General features: G+C 38.4%; 1 protein-coding gene across 1 annotated transcript in view; it reads right to left on the reverse strand.

The window, feature by feature from the left end:
• LOC110949783 (CUB and sushi domain-containing protein 1) overlaps positions 1-27044 on the reverse strand; it is a 329068-nt gene that overhangs the window by 8950 nt on the left and 293074 nt on the right. Inside the window, 14 exon segments of the mRNA XM_051944856.1 lie at positions 1651-1713; positions 3045-3171; positions 3415-3502; positions 6393-6505; positions 8052-8213; positions 9028-9090; positions 9554-9733; positions 9844-9955; positions 10977-11050; positions 13840-13946; positions 14534-14600; positions 14819-14992; positions 21526-21711; positions 22265-22441. Coding sequence (XP_051800816.1) covers positions 1651-1713; positions 3045-3171; positions 3415-3502; positions 6393-6505; positions 8052-8213; positions 9028-9090; positions 9554-9733; positions 9844-9955; positions 10977-11050; positions 13840-13946; positions 14534-14600; positions 14819-14992; positions 21526-21711; positions 22265-22441 — 1693 coding nt within the window.

Raw genomic sequence — 27044 nt, forward strand, 5'->3', positions numbered from 1 at the left:
CAGGTATTTAGGGCAAAGAAGGATGCATTAAATTGTGAATTCCTGGATAGCGAAAGGTTGAAATATCACTTTTGGATGAGAGAAACCTGTTCATAAGTTTAAACTTAAATTACCCCTCTTGTCCCATCAGCTGTCTTGTTAGACATGTTGCTCTGAAACGCTGGTCTTGAGATTAAAGGTGCAAACTCTGCAAGAGCAAGTCACTGGTAAAAAAAATCTACAAATTGCAGGGAAAATTATGGCGGGAGTGAGAACATGTACCATAACTGCCTGCTTCAGTGGTTCAGCCTGGTGCCCATCTACTCCCCTCACACAAGTGTATCTGCGTGCAACCACCAATCATCCACTAGTTGTAGTTCAGAATATGTATATTTGTCAGTCTGCCTGACTGAGGATTTTTAAGAAACTTACTGCAGGGGTTCAAAAGGATACACGGTGAAATATGGCTACCCCCTCCTAATTTGTCTGTTTGTCGCAGATTACATTTTTGGATAATCAGGTCCTATAATCCAGTTAGATATAATCACTTACTCCCAAACCCTGTGGAACTATTAGCAGGGAGGAGTGCTGCAGCTGAAACGCTGTTTGACTCTGACCTCATTAAGAGTGTATGTACGTGTGTGTGTGTGTGTGTGTGTGTGTGTGTGTGTGTGTGTGTGTGAGAGAGTGTGTGCACTGGTAGAAATCCAACCCTGGGGAGCCACTAAGCCTACCCTACATGCTCAACCCATTACTTTACAAAACTGCACACACCAACACACACCGCAGACCTCCCTGCGTGGCAGTAGCTTAAATCGCTGTGCCAGTCGTGGCTGTAGGTGCAATAGTTTAATTTTATTGGTAGAATGAAAAATGGCACGCATAATTGGCTTGACAATATTATACGTACTGTACAGACATATGGGGTGAACCAGGAAGAAACTGCAGTTTACACACCCACACCTTGCTTTGAGTTTCTCATTTAGGCTACTACTCTAAATTGATGGAATAATTTCTATTTCTGTTGACTTGCCATTATACTGGTAGATGTTATTGTATACTAGCAAAGTTCACTTTGCCTTACACCTACTGTTTAGGGAGAATCAAAGTAATGCCAGTTATAGGTTACAGAAAGAACAAGAGTTTACAGATGTATACAGTTCATATCACTTGCTTCAGTCAGCCAGTTTATAGTAACTTAAGTGCTGTATTTGTTTTTGATGACATCATGCTGACAAAAAGATGACAATGAGATCAAAGACAAAATAAAATGCCCTTCTTATAGCTTTCAATGATAGCTGTTTCGAAACAGTAGGGCTGCACTCCTTTCAAAAACGTGACATTATTCATTCATTTTTATTTTTTTCCCTGAATGTAAATGTCACCCCAATTACCTTTAGCTGATTCGAGGAGTCTTCTCGCTCCGTTTATCACTGGTCTGATATTCATTTTGTTTTGCACTTTTTGATTTTAATTTAAATTCATTTCACTTCAGGAAATTAGAATGACATTTTTTGGTTAATTGTGCAGCCGTACTAAACAGCATGACGAAAAGCCTAGAAACTAAAAGGAAAAAAAAGAAAAAACAAGAGATGAGAAGTTTGACGGAGGATGTGGCGGCGGGCGGAGGTCTGGTTGCCGTTTGAACCAGATGGATGATGCCAGTCTTACCTGCCGCCAGGCCCCCAGGTGTCTTTTGGTCTCTCATTGTCATCTGTGTCAGCAGACAATGTCCTGCATACAACCATCAGCTTTAATATACATCAACTAGCATTGCACATGCTAACTGGCAATCAGTCAAATGTAATGCAAATAAAGTAATGTAATGATGGAGCTAGTAGATCATCAGCGAGTACTTTACTATTCTAAATATACTGTTGATATCTGTGTATGTCTGTGTGGTCCTGTGCACAGCTCACCATCCTAATAGTACCAAGATTTACAAGGCCAACTAATTAGTACACAGCAAGATTATTACTAACTGTGTAACAGAGAAGGTTTCTTAGTTTGCGGTCCCTCAAAAAACATCACTAAGTCTGAACTACAAGGCTATAAATTGCAGCACAGAGCTACCAAAAATGACAAGCCAACAGATTAATGTGTAATAATATCTATTGTCAGATGAGTAAGACGACTTTGTAAAACTTTGAGTGATGAAGTGCAAAAGTCAGAATATCCTTTAGATGTAAAATGTCACACAAGTCTTAAACAGGAAACATAATGATGACATTTTACCCTCAGTGTAGTTCTGAATTATCTGGCATCTTAAGGCATTGTAAGTCTTTTGTGAACTTTCTTGGAACAATAATTAATATCTGAGGTCAATCAGATTTGACCTTTGCTTCGCGCTCGGAGTTTTCGAGCTATAATTACATTTTAAAGTGTCTTGCCTGTCCTTTTAAAATGTATCAAACAGCTACCTCATCTACTCAGATTGGAATGAAGAACTCACAAAGTGATTATGTTTTCAAAAATATATAATTAATTTCTTTAATGCAACGGTTCCGAAGATTGCTCTTACATTAAAAGGCACAGGGTTAGGTTTTGGTGTCAGAGAGTGATTCTGCCCAGTGTCACAATTTTTCATCAACACTGACCAAAAGTTAAATGTGCAGTTTTAAGACCTCCATTGACTGGAGGCTTAAGCGCTTTAGCAGGGCAAAGACACAGCTGTAAATAAGTTCAAGAGTTGGAGAAATGGATGAAATACATTACTTGATTAGATGAAATCAAATTAAGGAAAATAAGCACAGTGGAAAAATAAGAAACCCCTAAAATGCACTGAAAATCCTTCAGCTATACCTGTATAAGGAAACCATTCCTATGTTTGTTTATCATGGGATGCTGTGTATGTGTGACATAATGACAAGAAGAGTTCTTAAAATGTTTTCACTTTTCCTTTTCTATACTTAAATTGCTTTATTTGAATCTGATATTAAACCTATCACTTTTTTCATCGCAGGCAAAGACAGCACACAAAGTCAGAAAGCAAACACCTGTTTTGTATTCTACTCTGCTAGTCGTCTGTTTTTCTCTGATGGATTGGCATTGAGGATATAGCTTACCTGTGCTTGTAGAGGTAGAAGGCAAATCCAGAGAGGATCAGGGCAAAGAAAGGTACTAAGATGGCTGCTGCCACAGAGCTGCTGTTTGTGTAGGGGTTTGGAGGGTCCATCGCCATGGTTACAGGGCCTGGGGACACAGACAGATAAACAGACACATGCATAAACTCCTCCACACAATGCATGCACCGTCTGTGCATATGTAATAGGTGTTTACTGCATTGTTTGTCTGTATTTTCTGCTTCTCATATTGAATCAGTCTGAAATTCAATTTATTTTAAACAATTTTCTGCATTGTAAGACTGATTTTTTTTTAAAAATAGTACTGAATATTCAATAAAATAAATATTGTATGATTTACATCATGACTTACCTTGCCTCGTCAGATGGAACTTGCCAAAATCTTTACTGTGAATGTGTCCCTGGTAGACAAAGGTCTTCTGGTCAGATTCTGCAGTAACCTGAAAAGCAAAGAAGTGTTGAGATTGCAGCTGTGTCACTGATAGGACATCTGGAATAAACAATTCACATTGGTTAGATTATTGCTGAATGATTACAGTTGTATAGGAAATTTCCAACAATTAATCTATGTATTTCCAGCATTATAAACCCCCTTCTAATGTTAACTTTAATAACACATCATCTAACATGCAATTTGTTTCAGCTTTTATCGTTTCACACATAAGAATTCCAAAGAACCAGTCCTATCAATTTGTGGAGCAGGATTTTCTATATCATTGCTCTTCCTAAAAATTGGTTTATGCTTGTATGTATGAATTACCCTAAAATTACAACTTGCATTGAACAGCATGCAACAGTTTTACAGTGTTCAAGCAAAGCTGCAGCCAGTGACGGGGCGATGCGTGGAGAGAGAGGTGGATAATTCATAGATCTGAACAATTTAAAGGAGTTAAGACAGATTATCCTGAGAGCTCCAGCAGACAGCAACTGGACTTCTGTTTTTTGTTCTTTGAAGATGCTTCACATGTCATCCAGTGGCCTTCCTCAGTTCTAACTGGCCATTTTTTATTATTAAGCAAAGTGCTTTTTATTTATAATCAAATCTATTATTTAATGTGCTGTTTGGTTTGATTAAAATTGCTCAACAATTTGTTTTGGAGTTTACATAATGCTGAATGAATGTGATTGGTAGCACCCTGAAGCAGCAAAGTTTTACTCACAAATCAAAATTCCACCTTCTAACTGTAAGGTTGTTAGACCATCCACCCCTCACTTCCTCCATCCCCCTTTCTCTCTCTCTCTCTTTCCCTTTCTGTCAACAAATCGAATGGATCAGATTTTTGATCCATTCCTGTGATATAGGTCGGATATTAAAGCAATCCCAGCTTCAAAATATCTTCTTGAACTCAGTTTAAAAGTCTATATGATACATGACACCATAAAAAAACCTGCCTGTTCTTTATTTTTTGTCCTTTCTGACTTTGCAGACATGATTGACAGCAAACATATTCAAATTTAACGTAGACAATTTCATAAATTTAGGGTGTAGAGAATGAAAACTAAATTTATGCATACCAAACAGCAAGTCTGAACACACAGAGCAATAATACAACAATAACTGAGCCCCAGATTTGTGGACCTATGGAGAGTTGCATGCTGGAACAATGTCTTGGTGAGTTTCGACTGCATGTCTGAAGAACTCTGAAGTGTGAGTGTGTGTGCGAGTGTGAAATCACTTCCTCGTTCGCTCTATGACAGCAATTTATACTGAGCAGAAAAGTGAGATTTCAGACACTTATGAATGACCATCATTTTGTGTCAGCACTGACAGGTGCATCCTGATTTTGTCCCATATCGGATACTCCAGCACCTTCAGAATCCTCCAGTTGACACAGAAAACTGCACAGACCACAAGTCTAAAAAGTCACTGCACCTGAAAGAAATACCTTCACAACATAACCTCCCCTTGGTATTGTTTGTTTTTACTGCTTGTTTTCTTAATTAGTGGAGTTTAGCAGTACTGGAAGGAGGATTTTTTCCCCAGTCTTAATCCTCAGCCAGGCCCACAATTTTTGTACTGATCTTCTCATTTAACACTCAACAATAAATCTAAATAATCCTTCTATAAATGTCCCTTCAGTTCAGTAAGTGAAGTGACAGATCCCTATTTTTCTGCATTAAAAAAATAAATCCTCTATCTGTGAAGAAGAGTACAGAACTTCGATGCACTTTCAGATGTGTCGACTCTTATCTATCTTGCAGTTCCATCAGATTTGCGTCTGGTCAACTCCAGAATCATTTAGTGGTGTGACCACCCCAAACATACAGCCAGAATCAGAAAGAACTATCATTAACACAGAACAAAGAGTCCAGCAGCATCAGGAGAGACACATGCAGCTGAAACAGTCAAAATCTGCACAAGAACTGTGGCAAGTTCTCCAACATGCTTGGAAGAACCTATCTGCCAAGTGCTTTGAAACACAACGCAAAAGTATACCGCAGAGGACCTGTGCTGGTTTAAAGGCAAAGGGTGGTTGCATCAAACATGGATTTTTTTTCCTGTATATTGTACATTGTATAAAGTAGTGCCTTTGAAAGCATCCTTAGTTTACTTTTAGTGGCTCAAACTTTTTCACAGCGGTGCAACTGCTGGAATTTCCGTCCTACTGTGTCCACTGGGCAGGAAAGATCACTGAGACGGCAGATGGTTGTAAGATGCTACATATAAGAGCTACATCTGTTTTCTTTACAAAACCAAACTTAGTTAACTCTTCAATGTCTTCTTTTTCTGTTACATTATAGTCTACAGTGAATAAGCACAAAAGAAAGTAAATCTTGCGGACAGACAAACAGAACAACCTTCTATTGAAAAAAACAAGACTGACAGCTCTGCTTTTAGTTCATATTGCATGCATAGGAACAAATGCATATGGAGGTAATGTAATGGGATTTCTGAGTTCAGATTACTTTTTCCAACTTCTCCGGATGGTGAAGATTTTATATACAAATGTATTTCTTACACCATTGTTATGAAAATATAGATTTTTGTAAACCACATTATGCCTCTATTTGAAATTATTAGATGTCTATGTATTTCAAAATTTGCTTTGCATAATGTGACTGATGATTTGTCTCGAACTTCAATACACCTCTTTCACAGGACCCTGTCCAGGCATGTAGGTGTGAGATGAATAATGCGGTAATGATGGAGCAGAGTAGGGCGGGGTAGTAATTCATGATCATTAACTGACTCTAATGACTCTTTCATATCCAGTTAATACAATCGTGCTGCCCCAAAATACTTCAGGTGATATACTTATATTGACTTTGATACTTTCAAAAGGTGTGCAAAAACCTCAGGATACATGGAAAACAAGAGGTTTTACTTACATATCCATCCATAGCCCAGTTGTCATTTTTAAACTTGCTGTAATAATGCTCTGTTGGCCCCTTCACCTGGTAGACCTTCAACAGCAGCTGATTTTCCTCAGACTTATAGGTGCCTTGATAGATAGAGACAGAAACAGAACATTGGTACAATTGATTGAATTCTTATTTTCATTCATCTTCACCCTTCATGCCTTCACTTAGCCTAGCCGCGCTAGACAACCCACGGCAACAAATTTAATTCTCTGCCAGGGTGGGTCTAGTTACCCTCCATAAGGCTCGAAGCTGGATTCTCATAAAACTGGCCGGACCAATCACCATGAAGTGTAGAGTCAGAAGGCGGGCGTAACGAAGTGACGACAGAGGCGTGACGATTCTGACAGAAACAACCAGTGCACAATAAACAGTTATCTTTCGGCTCGGCTTTGGCCACAGCCCTTAAAGATTTGAAGCTAAAATTCAACTTGAAAGATAAACAAAGGACGGCACTTAAGTGTTTCATTGAGAAGAAAGACGTATTTGGACTTATGCTGACGGGATATGGCAAATCCTTAATATACCAGTTGGCTCCGCGGCTCCGCTGGTTGGGAAGCTAATGGGACTTAGCCACAATCCGCCGGTGCTCTCAGAACTACGTCAGCCTATTTGTTGCGTTGATTGGTTGTATACCTACCCAATTGCTGCAGAGGGATTTGATAGACAACCTTTTAGCCCGCCTCCCTCCCTGTCGAGCTTCCCTAGACTCTTGTGTCTTCAGAAACATGGGTTTAGCATGGCTAGGCTAGCCTTCACTTTGATAACTATAGTTCAGACACAATAACTACATACAAGGAATATCACAAATTAATGAAACAATTTAAAATTTTAATAGTCAAATTTAAGTTTTTGGCACCTGCCGGTGATTTCCATGCAGTATACTCCATGTACCTACAGTACATACAAATAAATATAATACATCATATGCACTGAAGCACTGCTCTTTGAGGTTGTGTTGTTTGTATACCGTAGTAATTTGGTCTTCATAATTTCCACTAGTGTCACTGGTTGTTATATTATTTTACGTGTCAATCAGCAGTTTTTCTCCTCTCTATGCTCTATCGCTCTTTTTCTGCCTGGAAAACTGCCATGTTTATAAAAAATGATGTGCAATATAAAGGACTGCAGCTGTTTCTACACAGATACCAGAGATGCCTTGTTAACAAGTGTGAATAAAAGCAGGGTCTTTATTAACCTTCTGGGTATTTGCACCTACAGAAGTGCTTCCACTTGTGTTATTTACACTGCATTTAAAACTTGCAAAGGTTCGACTTCTAGAAAGCAATTGCTCCTACATCACTAACAACAAAGGTAGCGTAACCCTGCTGTCATGTTAGGCAGGAGAGTATTTCAGTACCACATGCAATTTTCTGTATTTGCTGGTCTTGCTCAGGGTGATTGGGGGAAGCAGTTCCACATTGCACGTGCATTTTACAGTTATTACTTCTAACACTTTTGACAGGATTTAGTAAAACTGAGAAAATGAAGTGACTCAAGAAAGTGTGTGCATAGTTCAAAAACACAATAATAAGTCCTTTTGGGATGCTCTCAGAAATTAGCCAAAGAAAAACAAAAAGACAAATCAAATACAGTCTTATAATTTTGAGTTCTTTCTTTGCCTTTTACCTGACAACCGGATTGACACGCCGCTGGTCTCTAGCAATGTTACGTTAACTCTGCCACTGGTAGCATTGAAGCCAGTAACTGTAAATGTGGTAGCCTGTCTTTTCCCGAGATACTCGTAGAAACCGCTCCACTCAGAGTTTGGAGAGAAGACATCCACTGGCACTGCAACGAAGACATTGAAACAAAAATAAGAAGTGTGACATTTAACACTGAAAAGAAAGCTACCAACATCAGCACCGTTTCAATGTCACAATGTCTTTTTGTGAAGCATTGCTATCAATAAACATTTGAATCTTTGCCTAGATACACTTTAAAGGTCATGAACACGGATGATGGCGACCAAAGGGTCAGGATTAGGATTACCCTCCTGTGGTTGCCAAGAAACAGACCAAACATATACCTACCTCTGGTTCCTTCATTATTAAGCGGGTCAGTCTCTGCCTGTCTGCATCCCACACTTACAAATATGACTTATTTAAAACTGAGCAGCTGCAGTGTTCTTGCAAAAATCACAACATTGGTCTTTTTCTCTGGTGTTTATCTCTCTTTGCTGGCTCCCTCTAACTGCATATATTGATAACAAAATCCCTCTTCAAACTTTCAAAGTATTACATGGTATTTCACGTGAACATTTCTACTGATTTGTTTTAAAAATATTAATATTAATGTTATATTTTATTTCATTTGAGCCTACCTGCACAAAACAATTCACTGTTATCCAACAAAATTAGAAAGAAAAAAGCCCCTGCTTATCCAGACAATGACCCATACAATCAACACTCACTGCAACCTTCTACCTCAATATCCATTCCTCTCTGGAAGATACATTGTGACAGTCTTGTTTATTAAAAATATAATGTGATGGACTCAATTCAAATGCAAACAAACTGCAAAGGAAGTGCAATAACCATATTTAATGTACATCTGTGGCATATGTTCTGCAGTGTATGCATGTGTTGTTGTTTATTATGCGTACCACGAATCTTGTTCTTCTGGACATCTGACTCTCCTCTGCCTTTGGGATTGACTTTCACTCCAACTGAAACATAAAACAGCGTGAAGTTCCGTTTATCTTGCTTGGTATTAAAGACTTTACAGACATTTGGTGTGGACAGAGTTAAGAACATATGTTTTTTCATCATGCAGCAGCACCGAGAAAACAAGAAACGCACTTATTAAAGGTAAAAATTATAATCAAATTGCCCTTTCCGTTGACATTTGCTACTTCCACAGTCAAAAGCAACCAAATTACAAGACAGAAAATTGCCTGGCAACCTATTTCCTTTCTAGTTATGAATCTCGTGAGTATGAGTATGTGATAAAAAATACCACTCCAACATTCAAACACCTGAGGCTGATTTACAAGAGCACAGAGATAATATCAGGGTGATAATCTTTATTCATCTTAAACCACATGCGATTATGACATGCGGTTTAGAATTCAGGCACAAGAACGGCTCATTTTATAGAAGCTGTGCATTTACAAGACAGGATCTGAATACCTTTGCAGAGCGGTGGTTTTCCTGACCACCTCCCATCACTTTTGCAGGTTCTGTGCTCTGATCCTCCAGCCAGATAGAAACCGTCTTGACAGGTGTAAATCAGAGTATATCCCAAGGTAGGCAGGTCCATAGATCGCACATCTACATTACTGGGCGTCTCTGGCTGTCTGCATGAATGAGCTGAGTGATGGGGAGGAGAAAGAAAAAGTACAAAGTGTTTTTTTTTTTATGACATTCCTGCTTTAGATTAGAGAAGCTAAAACTTCCTCTGCATAAAAGTTATTCCTCACCTATGCACTCAGGTTGAGTTCCGCTCCAGGTTAGATTTTCAAGGCACGTTCTCGTTGTCGAGCCGAGGATGTGGTAGTTTTTACGGCACTTGAAGGAAATCTTACTGCCAACCTACATATTATGGAACCAAAAGAAAAAATCTTTTAATTCATTGGTAGCCCAATAGCTTCCTAAGCGCTGACACACACATCAACACGAGCTAATTGGCATTTAACTTGAGGAAAATACTATTGTCAACACAAAATAACTTTAAATTACCCTCCTAACTGACTGCAAAGACTTTAAAAAACTAATTTTATAAATTTGGTCTCATTTGGTGGATGTAATTTATTAAACATTTTGAACTAACATTGTCACCCCTGTATCTCATGCTGGGCTGTGTCTGTTTTTTTTTTCTATTTCTCGTGGTGTAATCCCTTCTCCCTTTGTGGAGATGTCGGGGGATACGTGGATGATATCCAATTATGCCTTCATAAATTGAAGGATTTGCATGTTTGCTTACATTCCATTAAGGATTGGACAGCCAATATATTCCATCAGCACATTTTTATCTCTCCTCCAGACAGCCTGGCGCCTGAGACGAGTCTACCCTTAGAAATGTAGGAGTCACTTTTGTCAAGGTCTTAATTTTTAACCAGCATTTGACTTTTGATTTCTTTTTTTTTTTATCTCAGATGGAGGTTTGTGCATTCACAAACTCTTCTTGCATTACTGCTACACCTCTTTTTCAATCATCTTGGCACTTACTTGCACCATATAAAGTGGCAGAATACTGCTGGCATTTTTTTAAGGTCTTCAAACATAACTCATATACTACTTGTTACATCCTTTTAATGGCTTCTCATCAAGTTCAGAATCGAAGGTTTTAACTTGATGAAGAGTACTTGCTTACTGTGCCGCTTGAGCTGAATTTTAATCTAATCACTGTATCTGAAGGAGCAGGACAGCTGAAACTGCCAAAATCTTTTATTTTAAACTCACACTTCATCGGTAAAATCTTTTTCCTGAAAATTTCTGAACAGGTATTTTCTCAGCTGCAGTTATAACTGTGTTTTGTGACTAATTCCACTTGTTTATTTAACATAATTGGATGTAATATACAGAGATTTTATAATCAACCAATGTTTCTCACCTGAAAGCCTTGCGCCATGACTGGAATTCCATAGGCTGGAGTTCCTGGATCCCGACAGTTGTTAAAGGCTGGGTCTACACACAGACACACACACTGAGTGTCACATGCTTTCACATTTTCATAATCATTCTCTAATTCTGATACTTTATACATACTCAGATTTATAGGACAGAGTTCAGCTACAATGCATTGTATCTTACACACATATATTTGTTTTTTGACCTGAGTTCTAAACCATTTTGCTTGAAAATACAGTTGCACAATGCACACTCCAAGTACATTAAAGTAATTAAAAATAAATCCATTGTATGTGCTTGGCAGCTAAAAAGCTCTGCAATGTGTGAAGTGAAAACCAGCCTGCATTCAAGCTGTTCCCCTAATGTTATGTTTTACAAAATCATTAGGTAAATGATGTTATCTCAACTGCATTTAGTGCAAGTATTTTTTTTTAACAAAACAACCAAATAAATAAATTGAAATATTTCCTTATGAATGGCTTTTTATTACAATTCAATTTAGTGTTGCATTATAGCAGCGCTAAAGACAATCACAATTCCATTTCGGCACAAAAAGCGAAAACAACAGTTTATCTGGTATACTAAAAAAACAAAACAGAAATTTCAACAGCAAGTAGTTTATACATGTGTAACAGATGTGATTGCCAATAACAGAGACATCTGATAAAAGATCCTATTGGTGCGCTGCACAAACGGCAGCTTTAAGGTTTCAGTCACATTCAAACTGAGGTCAATTATGGCACTTACTGGCTTTGCAAACAAAGCTTCAAAACATGACCCAAACCTGTATTCTGCATCACAGTGATGGGTTATTTATCCAGTGCAATGACTTGAATCAATCACCCTCTCTGCAATCTTCGAGGGTTTGTTGATGTCTTCAAGAAATTTCTCTCTTTGTTTAAAAATCTCCTCCAGTCTGCTGGTTCACTGCAGCCTTTTTTTGAGTTACCTGAATGAACTTGCTGCGTTCTGGTAAGTGTTTACATTTCAGGTGCTGTATCAAGTTGGTTGATACAACATTGAATGCAACTGTTACTATCACCTTGCAAAATGCTAGGATTTCAGATATTACAAGTGGTTGTTGAACTGCTTGCGCTTTTTAAATGAAATTATTTCCTCAATGAAGATGATTTTTTTGTGGTCCTGCAACAAACAGTGTTCTATCTTTATGACACCTCTGTGACAGCAGATGAAAACAAAGGAGGAGGCTTCGGTTTGTGCTCAGTAACGTTGATTCCAATCAGATAAAAAAACACTTTGATCATTTTTGATCCCGATCGCTGAAATCAGATCTGGACATCCCCGTCTTAAACAGCAGATTCAGTGACGTAAACTTTTGTTGGTAAATAACTAGTGGATAGTAAAACAGATTAATGGAAACCTATTTCCCTTTGAAATGTAGTAGAGATATTAAGTTGTACTTCCCTAGTGTTTTCAGTGCCGACAATAATGTATAGCATAAAAAACAACCTGATGTCACATAAATTACATCATAAAAAGTTACATATATATTTTATTTCTTGTTTAATCTGTATTTAAACTCATTGAGACATGGGGTCTCATTCTCAAGAGAGACCCGTATATGAAGTACTGAAATACTGCTCAGGCTATGCTATGGGTACTCTATTCTATGGTTATGTACTGTATGGCAGAAAATACACTTATTTTTAGCAGAGAGACATGACAGAAGTGCTGTGGTGTTGCTACAAGGCTGCTTTACACTTCAGCTATAACACTCTAAGTCCGTTTCGTCCTTGTGATTTCACAACTTGTTCCAAAATAAGCTGCATGGTGTCGGAACAGCTACCACAAATACTTCAAATTCATAATAGGGTGCTCTACAAGATATAATCTTTATAGAAACCAAACACATGAAAACTACACACTTCATCTATTGATTTGATAACATCTTCAGCTGCTTCTGTGCAGGAATACTAATGCTAAAATGCGAATATGAGCAATCTCCACAATCTTGTTTACCAATAATCTGATTTCACACAATTTTTTTTACATAACTTGTTGACGATCAGTTTTATTCAGCAGGAAACAAAATGTCTGGCCCTCCAAAATTATGGAATCACCATGATAAGTGTGTTTGACAGGTTTATACGAACGTTTTGTTAATGCTCGTCATGGTTTCTCACATTTATGCAGGTTTTCCTGTGAGTGATGTAAAAGTTTGTTTGGAGCAGTGAGCAAATATCCCACATTCGTTAAAAAAACAATCACAAACATACTTTATTATATAAAATAAACTGGATTCATAGCCAGTCCTTTCACATCAGTCAAGGCAGAGTATTTTCGAAAACTTAGAAGTTATTTGTTATGCACTGTAACTTCATAGTGATCCACTCTTCTTGTTTAATGCTAATCTTCTTCCATAAATCACATAGCTTTATAGTTTGTATGGATTCATCTCATTTGAGTTACACAGTGACTAAAAATTAATCAAGATTAGTTGTCCAGCCTTTTTCTCACAGTTCCAGGTGTCATTAACACACAAACCCAGGTTTTTTTTTTAAACATACAGTGAGCACTTGATCAATTTAAAGATGTATGAAAAATTACTGTTGAGAACCTCCTTCTAGACCTCTAACACTGTTAGTAAAAACTGCTAGTAAGTCTGTGAAAATGGTGGACTAGAGCCGTGATAATTACTTGTTATCATCACCAGATAATTCAAGCAGATATACAGTACACCGAAAGTCTGAAGCTGAAGTCAGTACGTCTCTGTATTCCTCTATACATTTTGTGTACATGCCATCATGGTAGTATGTTGCTTACATTTTTAAAACTGACACACACTCACTTTTGCACAATTATGTAGCATTTTTTCTTTTACGTACCTATACAGGCTGGTTGTTGGCCACTCCAAATCCCATCTGCTTGACAGACTCTGGAGGCAGAACCTACCAGCAAGTAGGGGGCATGGCAGTAGAACCTGACCTCCGACCTGTGCAGGAAAACAAATATTTAATTATACACATTCAAACCATTAGTAATACTAAAACACTGGTTCTGAATTCCACTTGATTAGTAGCTATGTTTTTTCTTAATCTATTTACCCTGAAGCCCCTTTCAATTTAGGGTCTACAAGATTCCTAAGCTCTTCATGTCACCACTTCACCTTTAGCCTGCTCTTTTTCTTGTTTTAGCTCACAAAACCAGAATCTATTTTGTGCTTGCAATGTTTCAAACTGACATCGAGACATAGGGCCAGAACATGTCTGACATATTTTTAGATGAACTTTATCAACGCAACATTTCGTCTCTCAGAACAAACAACAGTGCAGTAGTTCACAGTACAGTATTTCTCCGCATTGATTTTAACTTACCAGAGATAAAATAACAGTGCTGTGTGAGTGACAGATAAGTGTTGGCAGATAGGGAGTCACTGACAATACTGACTAGAAATATGCTATTTTAAGACAGCACTTTCTTTTGAAAACCTATACATGAAAAAACTTGCCGGAGGTGATACACTTGTACATACAGTATACACATAACGTTTATCTGTCATTAATCAATCTAACCACTGACCGGTATGAAAAGATGTTGCCCTCTCTATATCCTCCTCCAGGAGACCCGGAGTCACCACACAGGACAGCTTGAAAGACAGAAGAATCACATTTAGTGCTGCTGCTGGTTTGAAGTGTTAAAATGAAAAATAAAAACTGTGTTTGAAGATAAAATGTTCAATGGTCTGCACACACGCATGCACATACATACACAACTTGTACGTATATACAACCCGCTCTTGAATTTGAACATCAGCTAAACTAAGATGCTGCAGTCTACATTGCACGTAGAGAGGTGTTGACTTACGCAGACACTGTGGTATGTCTCCTGTCCAAGTCCCATTCCCCTCACAGGTTAACACAGCAGGAGTGGACAACTGATAACCGTGAAAACAACTGTAGGTAACACTCGATCCCCACGAATGGTCCGTCCCTTCCACTTTCCCATAGTGGACTTGAGGGGGAGGTCCACACTGGATCACTGAAACACACGCACACATTTACAAATGCAAAAGATCCTCTACTGATAATGCATATACAGAGTTTAAAAGTTCTCTTTCCCAGGTGTACATACAGCCAGGTTCATAAATATTAGGACATTGGCACAATTTTTGGTATGTACACCTGAAACAGACAAGATGTCTTTAAAGTGCAGATCTTCAGCTTTAATTTGGTGGGTATTTACATTCAAATCAGCTAAACGGTGTTGGAATTACAACACATTTTATACGTGTCCACTTTTTTAAGGAACCAAAGTTAATTTGACAAATTAACATAATCATAAATCAAATTGTCACTTTTAATATTTGGTTGCAAATCCTTCAATCCTACAATCCTTCCTTTAATGAAGTCTGGAACCCACATACACCACCAGACACTGGATTTGATCCCTGTTGATGCTTTGCCAGGCCTCTATGGAGCGGAGCAGAGCAGAGCAGAAATGCTAAAAATTGTGTCAATGTCCAAATATTTATGGACCTGACTTTACACCATGTGCACAGTAAATAGGATATACTGTATGCTAATATGGGCTGCAGCAAATGCACGAATGAACACCCCTTCTTTGAAACAGAAAACATTCTTTAACAATTAAAATGCCAGTGATAGTTAGTGCTGTTACAATCAGGTCTGGATACAACATTTGATCTTTGCTAACTGTTGCATTTGTATCTTCAGCAGAGACAAATACATCTGCACAAAACTCCATGATGCGCACTTAGACTGTCAGTATCTGAGAGACAAAGCAGCAGGTAAGACATGTCCCCGGTGGATATGAAGCACTAAGATGTGGAAGATATGAACCAGAAATGAAACAATGCCTCTCTAAAGAAAAGCACGAATTAGACAAAGACTTTGTAGACTCTAAATAAATTATACTGTAACATTTGTCAACGCAAGCTACTTTTGTTTTCAGGGTCATATTAAAATTAATATATTTATGTCCAGCTTTGAGAACTTTGAAGTGTCTTGACTTCAACATACCTGACAACAGCGAACACAAGCTGAGAGCAAAGGGCTGGGCTGCATGAGGTCAATATGACCAGAGTACCACAGATGGGAGGTTTTACATGAAGTGAGCACAAAAAACTTAAAAGCTGCAGATGGCTGTGACCACCATTACCATATGGATATTTACTGCCCTGGAGCAGCATATGACCTCGGTCACTATATTTAAGTGACTCAACCAAAAGAGAAAGCGTGGTCACCATATGGACTGAGAGCTTCTGAATGACAGTTGGGGGATCGCATTGGCTGTCAAGGCATTTCTGCTTCCACTTTGCTGATTGAGAGATAATTATGATTTTGTTTTTCTGCTAATCAAATGTTTGCAGTATTATCCACAACACAGCTTTTCCACCCCTCTTTTCAAAAGTCCTGCCTAAACTGGGATTTTAGGGGGAAAATACGTGTTTATAGTGAAGAAAAATGTTTGTAAAGCTTTCGGAATTGCATTGTTTTGAGATAAGATAAGTTTTCTGCAATAAACAGCTGTGATCTTCAACTGGTACGAATAGAAAAACACAATACGCTTCAGCTAATAGCAGACTTTTAATATATTCCGTGTCTTTTTTGAACACATGCATTAAACATTCACAGTGCTGGTGGAAAAAGCATTTGAACCCTCGGATTGTATAACTATTAGATTCTCCTTTGGTATCAATAATCTCCAATAAGAGCTTAAGGTGGCAGCAGATCATCGCAGGCATTTTGAACCATTATTCAACACAGGACCAGCTGATCCCAGTCATACGATGTTGATTTGAATTAAAGTCTGTGCTCTACATAAAAGAATCAGTCCAAAATGTACCTTGTATGAATGGAAAGTTATTTTGTAACGGATTCACTTCAATGTTTGGTTCAGCGTAATACTGCATCCCCCAACTTCTACTGAGCTTTAACTTACAACCACCCTGACATTAATCTGTGTGATACCTTTGGAGACATCTTAGCTGAGATGAGGAGCTACATCAGTAAATCCTCTCCTTTTGAAGACAATTTGTCTCACTGTGGACTGATGAGTAAACACACTGAGAATACTTTTTAACCTTTTCCAGCTCTTCGCAAATAAACAATTTTATTGCAAGTTTCAATCAATCAAAAGTCTTCTGGGGGGATCTTTATAGTGATTCACGGTTCACATCAGCAAATGCTTCTTTCATGTGGCAACCTCAAAAATTTTGGAGTTTTTTACAAGTCAAAGTTGCTCTAACCCACACTGCTAATAGTGTTTATGGAGGCACGACTCATGCTTCGGGCTTCTGCTGCCTGTTACTCATTCATTTTCACTGGTGGGATGTCACATGTGGTCAAACTAAACTGTGGGTCCAAAGCTTTGCTTTGCTTGGGTCGTTGGAAGTGAAAGCTCAGAAAAGTTCAACCAAACATCAGGCATATCGACCTTCAAGCATTTTCACAACACTTAAATGTGAGTCAGGCCTGACTGAACTTCAGATTTGTTGATTCCTGACTCCAGTTAGCTTTTGCTGATGTTATTTGTCCCATGTCTCACAAACTGCACTGTGAATGTTAAAATGATATACTCAACATGGATACAAAACAATTAAACGATTTATTTGTTATGGGTGAAATTAAAATATGTAACTTGGATTATTGGTAAGACTTTTTTTTTTTTTTAGCAATATTACAGATGATTTCTAAATGCTCCCTTAATATTTCTTTCCACAGTGTACTTGAAACTCACTATGTGCAATTTCTATTTAAGTAATGTTAATGAATGCACAAACCCACAGCTTTGTTGACGGATTGATTTCGTAACTGCTCTTGTATATTACCGATGTTGATATGAAATTGTCCAAAGCATCAAACACATTAGTATTCATTCAAAAAGCATCTGTTACATACGGAGAATTTAATCTGCGATCATCAGACAGCACACTGTTTATGCATGATGAGGTGAAAAAGCGTCCCACAAGATTTTAAGGAGCACGCCGTGTGTGTTCTTACATACCAGTGTATTGTACGTCCATGGATGCGTACGTGCATGTAACACCCCGATAAACATCTGTGTGTGTGTGCATGTGCCTAACTCCCTAAGATAATGATAACCATCTGCATGGCTTCAAACATCTAATAAAGTCAGTGTAATTCTCATCTAACCAGGAGACAGATGGTTTCATGCTCCATTCACTCTGCTATGATGATATACAGTGCACACAAGCATACAGAGAGAGCTGCAGACAGGCACAGATACACAAATAAACAGGAACACAAAAACAACACTTACATCCTGTTATACAGAAGTCACACCGATGAGCACATACTGCACATAAAGCATATAAGCACATGAAATGAACAGAAAAAACATACAAACAATTTCATCTGGGTAACTATAAACATATGTAATTCTTTTTTTTAAATGATCTGCTGTTTGTGTCTCTCCGTCTGTGTTCTGTTTCTTTGTTGCATTAAGGTCATTCTTGTGGATGCAATTAACAAAAATTGTTTTGAACTACAGAAGAAATATCTCTCGTTTGTGACATCGTGGTTTCTAGGCAACAACAGCCTCTCGCGGAAAGCTAATCAGTTGACTAATTCTGACTTTGTATGTCACCAGTGTCCTGAAGAAGCCCCGAATCTCCCCAAAGTCATCCTCCCTGACTTCCCATATCGTTTTTCTCCGTGCTACAATGTGTTGCCGGGCGTGTTGCTGGTCCCATTATAGAAATCTGCACACCTGCACACAAACCAGAGCCAGTTTCTTAAAGCATGCGTTTCATCATTTCATTGCTATGGAACGATGGCTGGTGGCTAGCCAGCAGCTAACAGGGATTCAAATTAATCAGTAAATGAGTATTTTCTTCCCCCTAAAAACATATTTGTTGCTAGGGAACAAACTCCAGCTCTCTAAAAATAGAAGAAGGCACTCTTGTTGACTTCAGCGGTTAATATTCCAGACCAATATTTCGCCCGGTCTCTGATGCCCAAAGAACACTTGTGCCTGTAATTGAAGGTTTCTGAACTCTTTTACTTTCTCTTTGTGTCTTCCTCTTCATGTGAGGTGGCTTCACAACCCAGAGGAAGTAGAGTAACTCATCCCTGCTTGCTTACATACCTTTTGTCTTCCCCCCATCTTTGTGATCACTAACGCTGTACCCTTTCCACACCTTCTCTTCTTTCCTCTCACGTCTCCACGCTCTGTTTTTGCTTATACTCCAATCCCCTGCCTATTTTCTGTCTGCATATATTTTTTTGTGGTCCATTCCTTCTTTGTTTTCACCCTGCACCTCTCTTCCTTGTCCTTCTGTCCCAGCTCCAGTCCACTTTTATCCTCTTCGCCTGCTCTCTTGGTCTCCCTCTCACACCATTACTGCCTCTTGCTCCCCTCCTTTTGTCTTTTAGGCATATCTCTCTTGGCGCAATTCGCCCAGCCAACACATTTTATGGGCTTAATCCCTTTTCTCACTGTGTGTTTACAGGTTTGGGGGCAGGTATTGATTTGCCTCTCTTTGTTTCTCCCATCACTCGCTTCCTCTCTCACTTGCTTCTCTTTTGCTTTTTTCCCCCTGTAGCCCCACTGATGGCTCATCACATTCTCGCTTTTCCTTTTTCATTCACTTGCTTTACTCTCTCTTTTTCCCCTGCACCCATTTACCTTCTTTCTTAATCTTAGCATTGGATGCCATTGAGTGTTTTTGTATCTCGCCCAATTTTCCTCCACTTTAGTTCTTCTCCCCTACTACTGTTCCTCTTCCTCTGTCCTCCTTGAACACAGCCTTTTTTTTATTACATCTTACTGTTACTCCTCAGGATTCTCTCCTTCCAAGTCTCACCTGATTCATTTTGCATGTCAAGCTACAGTTTCACAGGGTACAACTGTTTTGTTTAATATGTTTCTGTGTCTGCATGTGAAAAAGCTGCTGTCCCAAAACAGGATCGAATGAAGATGGAGGGGATGAAAACACAGGAGCTGAACAAAAACATGTGAACAGTTGACACAGAACCTGAAGAGGCACAGAAAAGTGAGCAGCAAAGGAGGGCAAAAAGGAAAAGATAGGAGACAATTGTGGGTGAAACCGAAAAAAGATGGAGAACTTGCAGCCTCTTTGTACATGTATCGTTCACCCTCTTTCACAGTCTTCCTTTGCACCTATAATTTTCACTTTTCAATATCCTGCCCTAGTCTCATTCTCTATCACCTACAGTATCTTTTGCTTCTCTGTTTTCCCTCTCTGCATCTCGCTCTGGTTCCTTCTCAGTAGCCTCTCTGCCTGCTTTCTCAGTTTTTTCATCTCAGTTCAAAGCCTCTGCAACTGCAGGAGCCAGCAGGAGATTTTCTGTTTGTGGGAAGAAACGGCAGGGAGGATCTCAGGAAACATTCCCTTTTACTGTTGTTCAGCATCATAGTCTAAACTCTAAATATGGGCTGCTGTAAAACTCCAACTCATTTCAGTTTAATGCATTCTTTTTTATTTCCCCCTTTGTGTTTGTGGAAAAACAGAAAAATGTCAGGAAATAAACCCTGATTTAACACCCTGTTATTGTAAGGAGCAACGTTAATCTTCTCTTTCCAATGTACTGCTGAAGTCAATATCTAATATTTTAGTCTGTCACCTCACATCAAAATACTATTTTTCTAACTTAAACAGTCACTTGCTCATGTGTGGCTTTTCTGCTACAACTATACAGCTGCATTATAATAATAACTACTCTCAGTCTTTTTCCTTGTTGCGACTTTGTTCTGTTACAGACTTGACATATTTGCCACCTCCTGTCAGTGTTCTACATGGTTATTATGACACTAAGGAGTACAAAAAACAACTTATGTATGTACTGTATATATATATATATATATATATATATATATATATACTTGTTATTTTGATTCAGTTCACTGAAATCAGTAATACTTTGAAAAAGCTTTCCTTGTATCTCATACAAATGGAAAAAGCAGCAATAATTAAGGATAAATCTATATGTAAGGAAACATTATTCCCGTGTCATTATCAACTCTCAAAATTTTAATTCATTCATAATATACTGTAAGCTTCCTCACACCATCCTCTAAACACATTCTTAGAAAATATAAAATAAATATTAAAAAATAGAAAAATAAACATGATTTAAAATTTTTCTACATGTGATTATGTTTTGTTTTTTTGGTTTGTTTGCTATTAGTTCTGTAATCTGAATTACTTTGTCAAGGAAAAGTCCTATTAAAATAAAAATATTTTCATTTATTTAGAAAATGTGAAATTAAAAATATTTTGGTCAAAATTTTTTAATTAACAAATTTAATGGATGCATGTTCAACAAAACACATTCATGTACTTGTGTGAGAAAAATAACAATTATCTTATTATATATTATGATCTTATTCTTTTTAAACTGTCATAATATCAGACTCATCAGAATCAGTATTGGTGGAACTGAAAATTAAATTACAAGACCAAGTAATCTCACTCGTGTGGATCCTCATTTGCAGAGATTACATTTCCTTAACTTGTTTTGTCCAATAATATGAAGACAGTTATTTAGAGTATTAGTTCCCCATACCTCTACAGCTGGGTTTGGTTTGGTTCCAGGTCCCATCTTTAGTGCAGCGCAGTAGGCTGCGTCCAGGACCAGGAGGCTCCATCAGGTGACCAGGGTTACAGCGGTAGGTCACTGTGTGGTTGAAGTTAAACTCTTTGCCCAGATAGATTCCATTGGCTACAGGGCCAGGGTCTCCACAACTGATCACTAAAACGGGTAATAAAAATTTGATGAAATGAGACATAAATATAGTAGAAAAGTAGCATAGTGCATGAGGACACCAAGATTTTTTTTTCACACATCAATCTTATCAATCATTTTACTATAGTACAGCTTACTGTGTTTTCTAACACCGCCTGAAAAACACTGTTTTTACTTTTCTTGGCCTCCTACTCAACTTTCTCATGGACTGCCTTCCTTAACTTCCCTGAAGCACATCCCCGCTTCATTTCATCTACCTCCCACCTCCTTTTTCTCCTTTTCCCCAAACGTCTGTCTGCTTCTCTTAAAGTATACAAGTTGAAATCTCAGACACAACAAACTTAACCTAGTGCAGTGCTGAACCTGCACTGCAGTTGGTTGCCCGGTCCATGCAAAATTTATATTTCTCTTGAATCCTTAAAACACGAATGTGCAGGTAACATCACTGAGAGGATTTTCATTGGTATTTCTGGTGTTTACATGTGCTAATTTATCACAATAAGTGCTGCACCATGTGCTGTTAGTAATGATAATATTAATAATGGTAAACCCGTCCTACCAGTGCAATCTGGAGGCTGTCCCGTCCATGTCCCATTTGTTGTGCAGTGCCTGGTGGTCAGGCCTGATGTTTTGAAGCCTTCCCAGCATGCATAAGCCACTGAACTGCCGAAAGTGATGCCATCGCTGAAGACAATTCTGCCGTGTGCTGGTGTGCCAGGGTTACCACAGGATACAGCTGAGATGTAAAAAAAACAACAACAAAACAATCGGTGTTGATTAACCGTGGCGATACTATCAGTATGAGCAATACAGCCTTCCTGTCACCCGAGGCTGATCAGCTGTAGGCTGCAATAATGAGATTATCACTGAAGTCAGCTGGAAATAACATAAAATTTGTCCTTGGGGTAGCGAGGCTGATTAATGACTAAAGGTTGTTGGACTGATTCCCAACATTGAATGGCACATGTACAGTATTACAGCGGTGTGTTTGAGGCTGACAGGAAGCTGGTGATACATCTACAGTGTGAACTCTAACCGCTGCTGAGCAAAGTATGAAGCCCTAAAATGCAGCCTTAAAGGGTCAGCTGTGGTCTGGTTCTGCCTATTGTTCGAAAATGAGACAGGCTGGATGCCAAAAGATTTGCAAAGTCCAGCAACAAAACAAAACAAAAAAAATACAGTAAGAAAAGGCATTGGACATGCAGGTGGGTTGCAAAGCAAATTATCAGTCAGTACTTGTGGACAGTGTCCTTCCTTAGTTATCTTTTGGGGAACAAAGTTTCAACAATTAGAGCACAGAGAATACATATTTAACATTCAAGATTGATTGTATGCTTGACATTGCAATATGAACTAAGTGTCTTAAGTCCAAGCCGTTTCTGGATTTTTTTTTTTTTTGCTCCTGTCACATTTTACCTACTGTGGGTTCATTTCCATTGCTGTACAGAGTCCTGCCCCTCTATGAAAGCAGCACAAACATGGCCAGTAGAGAGAACTCATTCATGTCTTTTGTACATTATGGCACACTTATATTGACAGAAATAATAAAAAGAGGGGGAAAAAAGCAGAATTTTTGAAATGCCCACAACTGTTCCCGTACTGGCAAGCAAAATGGTGGCTATACATAGACATTTTACTGTTTACAGTTTTCATTTGTTCCATATTGTCTATCCAATCTGCTCTACAAAAGTAGCAGCTCAGCTAAAATGTCCCTGAATCTTTGTCATATGGTCCCAGCTGAGTCACTAATAGCTTCATGGTTGTGCTGTGATGCATATAATTTTTGTTTTTTTACAGAATCTAAATTCTGAAAGTGTTTTATTTTTGCCATTTTTCATTAGACATATTTAATAAACATTTTTTATTGAATACCCCGATTTTCAGCTTAGATCTGGTTACTTTTCCCATCCGAAAAGCATACTGGAGTTAAATATCTGATGACTTTTTTTTTCTGTTTCTACAGTTTATAGCTTTGATAAATGGTGTCATTTTGGCAGTTTTTAAAAAGATAACACACTGCTCAAACCTGCCAGTGGGTTTTGGGGTTCAGACGGTTAAGGCGCTCTGGTGCTTATTTTCACAACTGCTTCAACAGTCTTTCTACTAAAGCCTATATACTAAAGCTCTTGTTCACCTGGTGAATCTTCGGGTTTCCCTTTTGTTTTTCTGAAGCAAGCCACCCTCTAATGTCTCTTCAGAATAGTCCTTTGGATAAGTGAAAAGCTTTCTTTGTGAGCCACCACTGATCTGGTAGATTATAAGACAAAACTGTCAGGGGAGGACACATGAATGTAGATCGGAAAGGAGTCCGACTCTCGTGTAAACTAGTGATCCATTGATCTTTGATTTGCTGGCACAGGATATTAAGAGAACCTGCAGCCATCAACCACAGCTCATTTCACTAATAGGATCATGGCAGCTGACAGCCTTTACCAATCACACCTATTGATGGTCTCCATTAGTTAGAGCCCTTAAAAGCTTTGTCCATGTGTGTGTGTGACAGTGTGTAGGTGGAGCACATCCTGGAAAGCTGTCTGCGTGTGCGCCTAAGGCAGTTTACTATTCGTGTCCATGAGTGAATGGAATATGTTGTTGAGGAACAGTCTGAATTTGTCTGGATGTCCGTATGGATTTCTTTGTGTTTGTGTCTCAGTGATGAATGTCTCACCCTTTCTGAAACAGCTTTTAACCACTATTAGCCTAATGAAAAACAACTGTAGACAGACATAAATAATTAGCATTACACAAACATAGACACTGGCACACACAAACACACACGAACACATCTTTAAAGGATGTGTATGCTTTGTGCTTCGGCTAGAGTTTGAAATTAGTTTTTCATTACATGTAGACAAACTCAGGCCGCAAATAGAAGTAAAGATGAGAGCGTGTCTGTAATTCAGTCTCAGACACATTATCCACAGATGATTGATATTATTACAGTTTAGACTTCTGTGCCTTGTAGCTCTAGTTTCCAGAGAGAGTTTTTTTTCCCCACAATGAGATAAAGTCTGTAGATTCTGATTGCTGACATGAAGAAAAATTACATTCCATTAACTTTCTGAGTGGTAATGTTCTTAGGACTGGCATTACATTTTCTAACTTCAACCAAAAGTCTCTCTCTCGCTTCCAAGTAGTTCAGAATTCGGCATCTCGGCTTCTCAGCAGAGTGCCAGCAGACGACATTCTATCATGCTGGCTTCTTTCCATTGGCTCCCTGTTCACTTTGGAATTGATTTTAGGGTTTTACTGATCACTTTTAGAGAACGTAGGTGGTTCTGGCCCTGAGCTATATAGAGATGTTGACCTCATAAGAGCCAACGAGCAGCCTTAGATCGTCAAGTGGTGCCCTTCTGGCTGCTCCAAAGTCGAGGCTTAAATCCAAGGGTGATCATGGTTTTGCCATCAGGGCCCCTCAGCTTTAGAATGGTCTGCCTGAGGAGATTAGGCTCGCTGAATCACTGTCTTCTTTTATATCCCTTCCTAAAACCCTTTTTTATACATTTACATTGTGATGTTGTCTTTTTATCGCTTCTTATTCTTATTTTATTTCACTAGTGTTAATTGAAATTGACATATTTCTTTTGTATTTTTATGTCTTTTGCCTTATTGTTGTTTTATCAGAATTTCTCCTTGATTTTGCCATCTTCTTTTTGGTTTTACTCATCGTTCTTGTTTGGCCTTTGGATATCCTGTTTTGCTCAAACCACTTAATCAGCTCTTGTTCTTAAAAGTGACATATAAATAAAGCTACTACTGATGACTGAGCAAAATATATAATATTTGATATGAAATGTGTCAAACAAAAGATGTAATTTTGTCGTCAAATACATGTATTTTTGTGAACACTAGCTATTACTTAGTTTCTTTATTTAGTGTGGCCTGTGTCTGTCGTTCTAAATTTAGCATGCTGCTGGTGTTTTGTGTCACAAGCACATAATAACCCAAAAGTGTGCACCGACATCCTATGAGTCACCACCACCTATCCACTCAAATAACTGCTTGAACAGCCCATCCATCTAACGAAATCTAAAAATCTACACCAGAGTGCAGTGGAGTTCGTGTCGGCTTGAATGTCGTAGGTGGAAGAGGGGAACGTGACACAGGCAGCAGCCTAGGATTCCAGCGTCTCTACAGCACTACAGGGACCCACTTTAATTTCCCCTAAATTCCCACGGGTGTGAAGAATGTCTTTGAGAACTGCTGTTGTATAGGATGCACTTTATTAGTGCAGCGCTGTAGATGATCCAGCTCAGTCAGTTCAGAGTGACACACTTCAATCCTTTGTATCTGGGGCACACAAATATAAACATGCACACACACACACACATACACACGGAAAACTTGAAATCTCTCTACAAACTGCTAATTCCACAAACCTCCTCCATTTTGTGAACTTAGGAGTTTCTGTTTCACACAATACAACACTTGTGGCAAAACAAACGACTAAATGGTTTATTTTTGTATTGCAGCTGTGCGAATTTTTGACTAAGTGAAAAAATCAGCTGAAAGAGTCACTCTGTAGCTTAATTTAAACATGTAATATATCTACCTACATGCATACGCTTACTTCTACTTAATTTTGTGAATCTGACAGCCATTCTGGTGCACTTATGTATAAGCAATGCACAAGCTTCCATACACAAAATATATATTTATTTAGTTGCATCCAGATTAGCCACTACAAGGACAACCATATATAATGTGCAGTGTACAATCTGTATAATGTTTTTAAGCTATGTTTGATAATGGATTAGTTGCTTACTGTCACTCGCATGCCAAGTAGCTTGATGCTACTCTTTTCTCAAAAGAAGAGATTAAGCTGTTCAACTTTGGGGCCTGAGCTGATTTATTTTCCACATAAAATGCTGAATAATTAAGTCCATATGCCACAAATGCTCTGTAGGTTTATACAAAATCTGAACTGGCTCATTTTATGGCAATATTTATTTTTACAGCAATGTTTTATAGAATCTAGGTTGAGACCCAGAGGTAACCTCAAACGAGACAGGGATGACTCGCTACCAAAATGCATGATGCTCTGAAAACAGACAGTTCAGCATATGCTATGTTATCACAACCAAGTTCCTAGTATATAGCAAGCAGCAGCCTTTTACAGGACAACAGGGTCAATAAAGGGTTCCTATAAGTAGAATATAGTGCACAACAGCCCACAGAGATCCACTCTTGAGGAGAAATCACTGCTTTAATACTCAATAATACAAACCTAAGTGTGATGATGGGATTTAAATGTTTATGCTGTTTCAAGTGTGACCTTTCAAGAGTCAGATTTTCACATAATAACATATGTCATGTATGTGGTCATTGTCACGTTTCCC

Source organism: Acanthochromis polyacanthus, chromosome 2 (assembly GCF_021347895.1).
Source record: "Acanthochromis polyacanthus isolate Apoly-LR-REF ecotype Palm Island chromosome 2, KAUST_Apoly_ChrSc, whole genome shotgun sequence".
NCBI lineage: Eukaryota > Metazoa > Chordata > Actinopteri > Pomacentridae > Acanthochromis > Acanthochromis polyacanthus.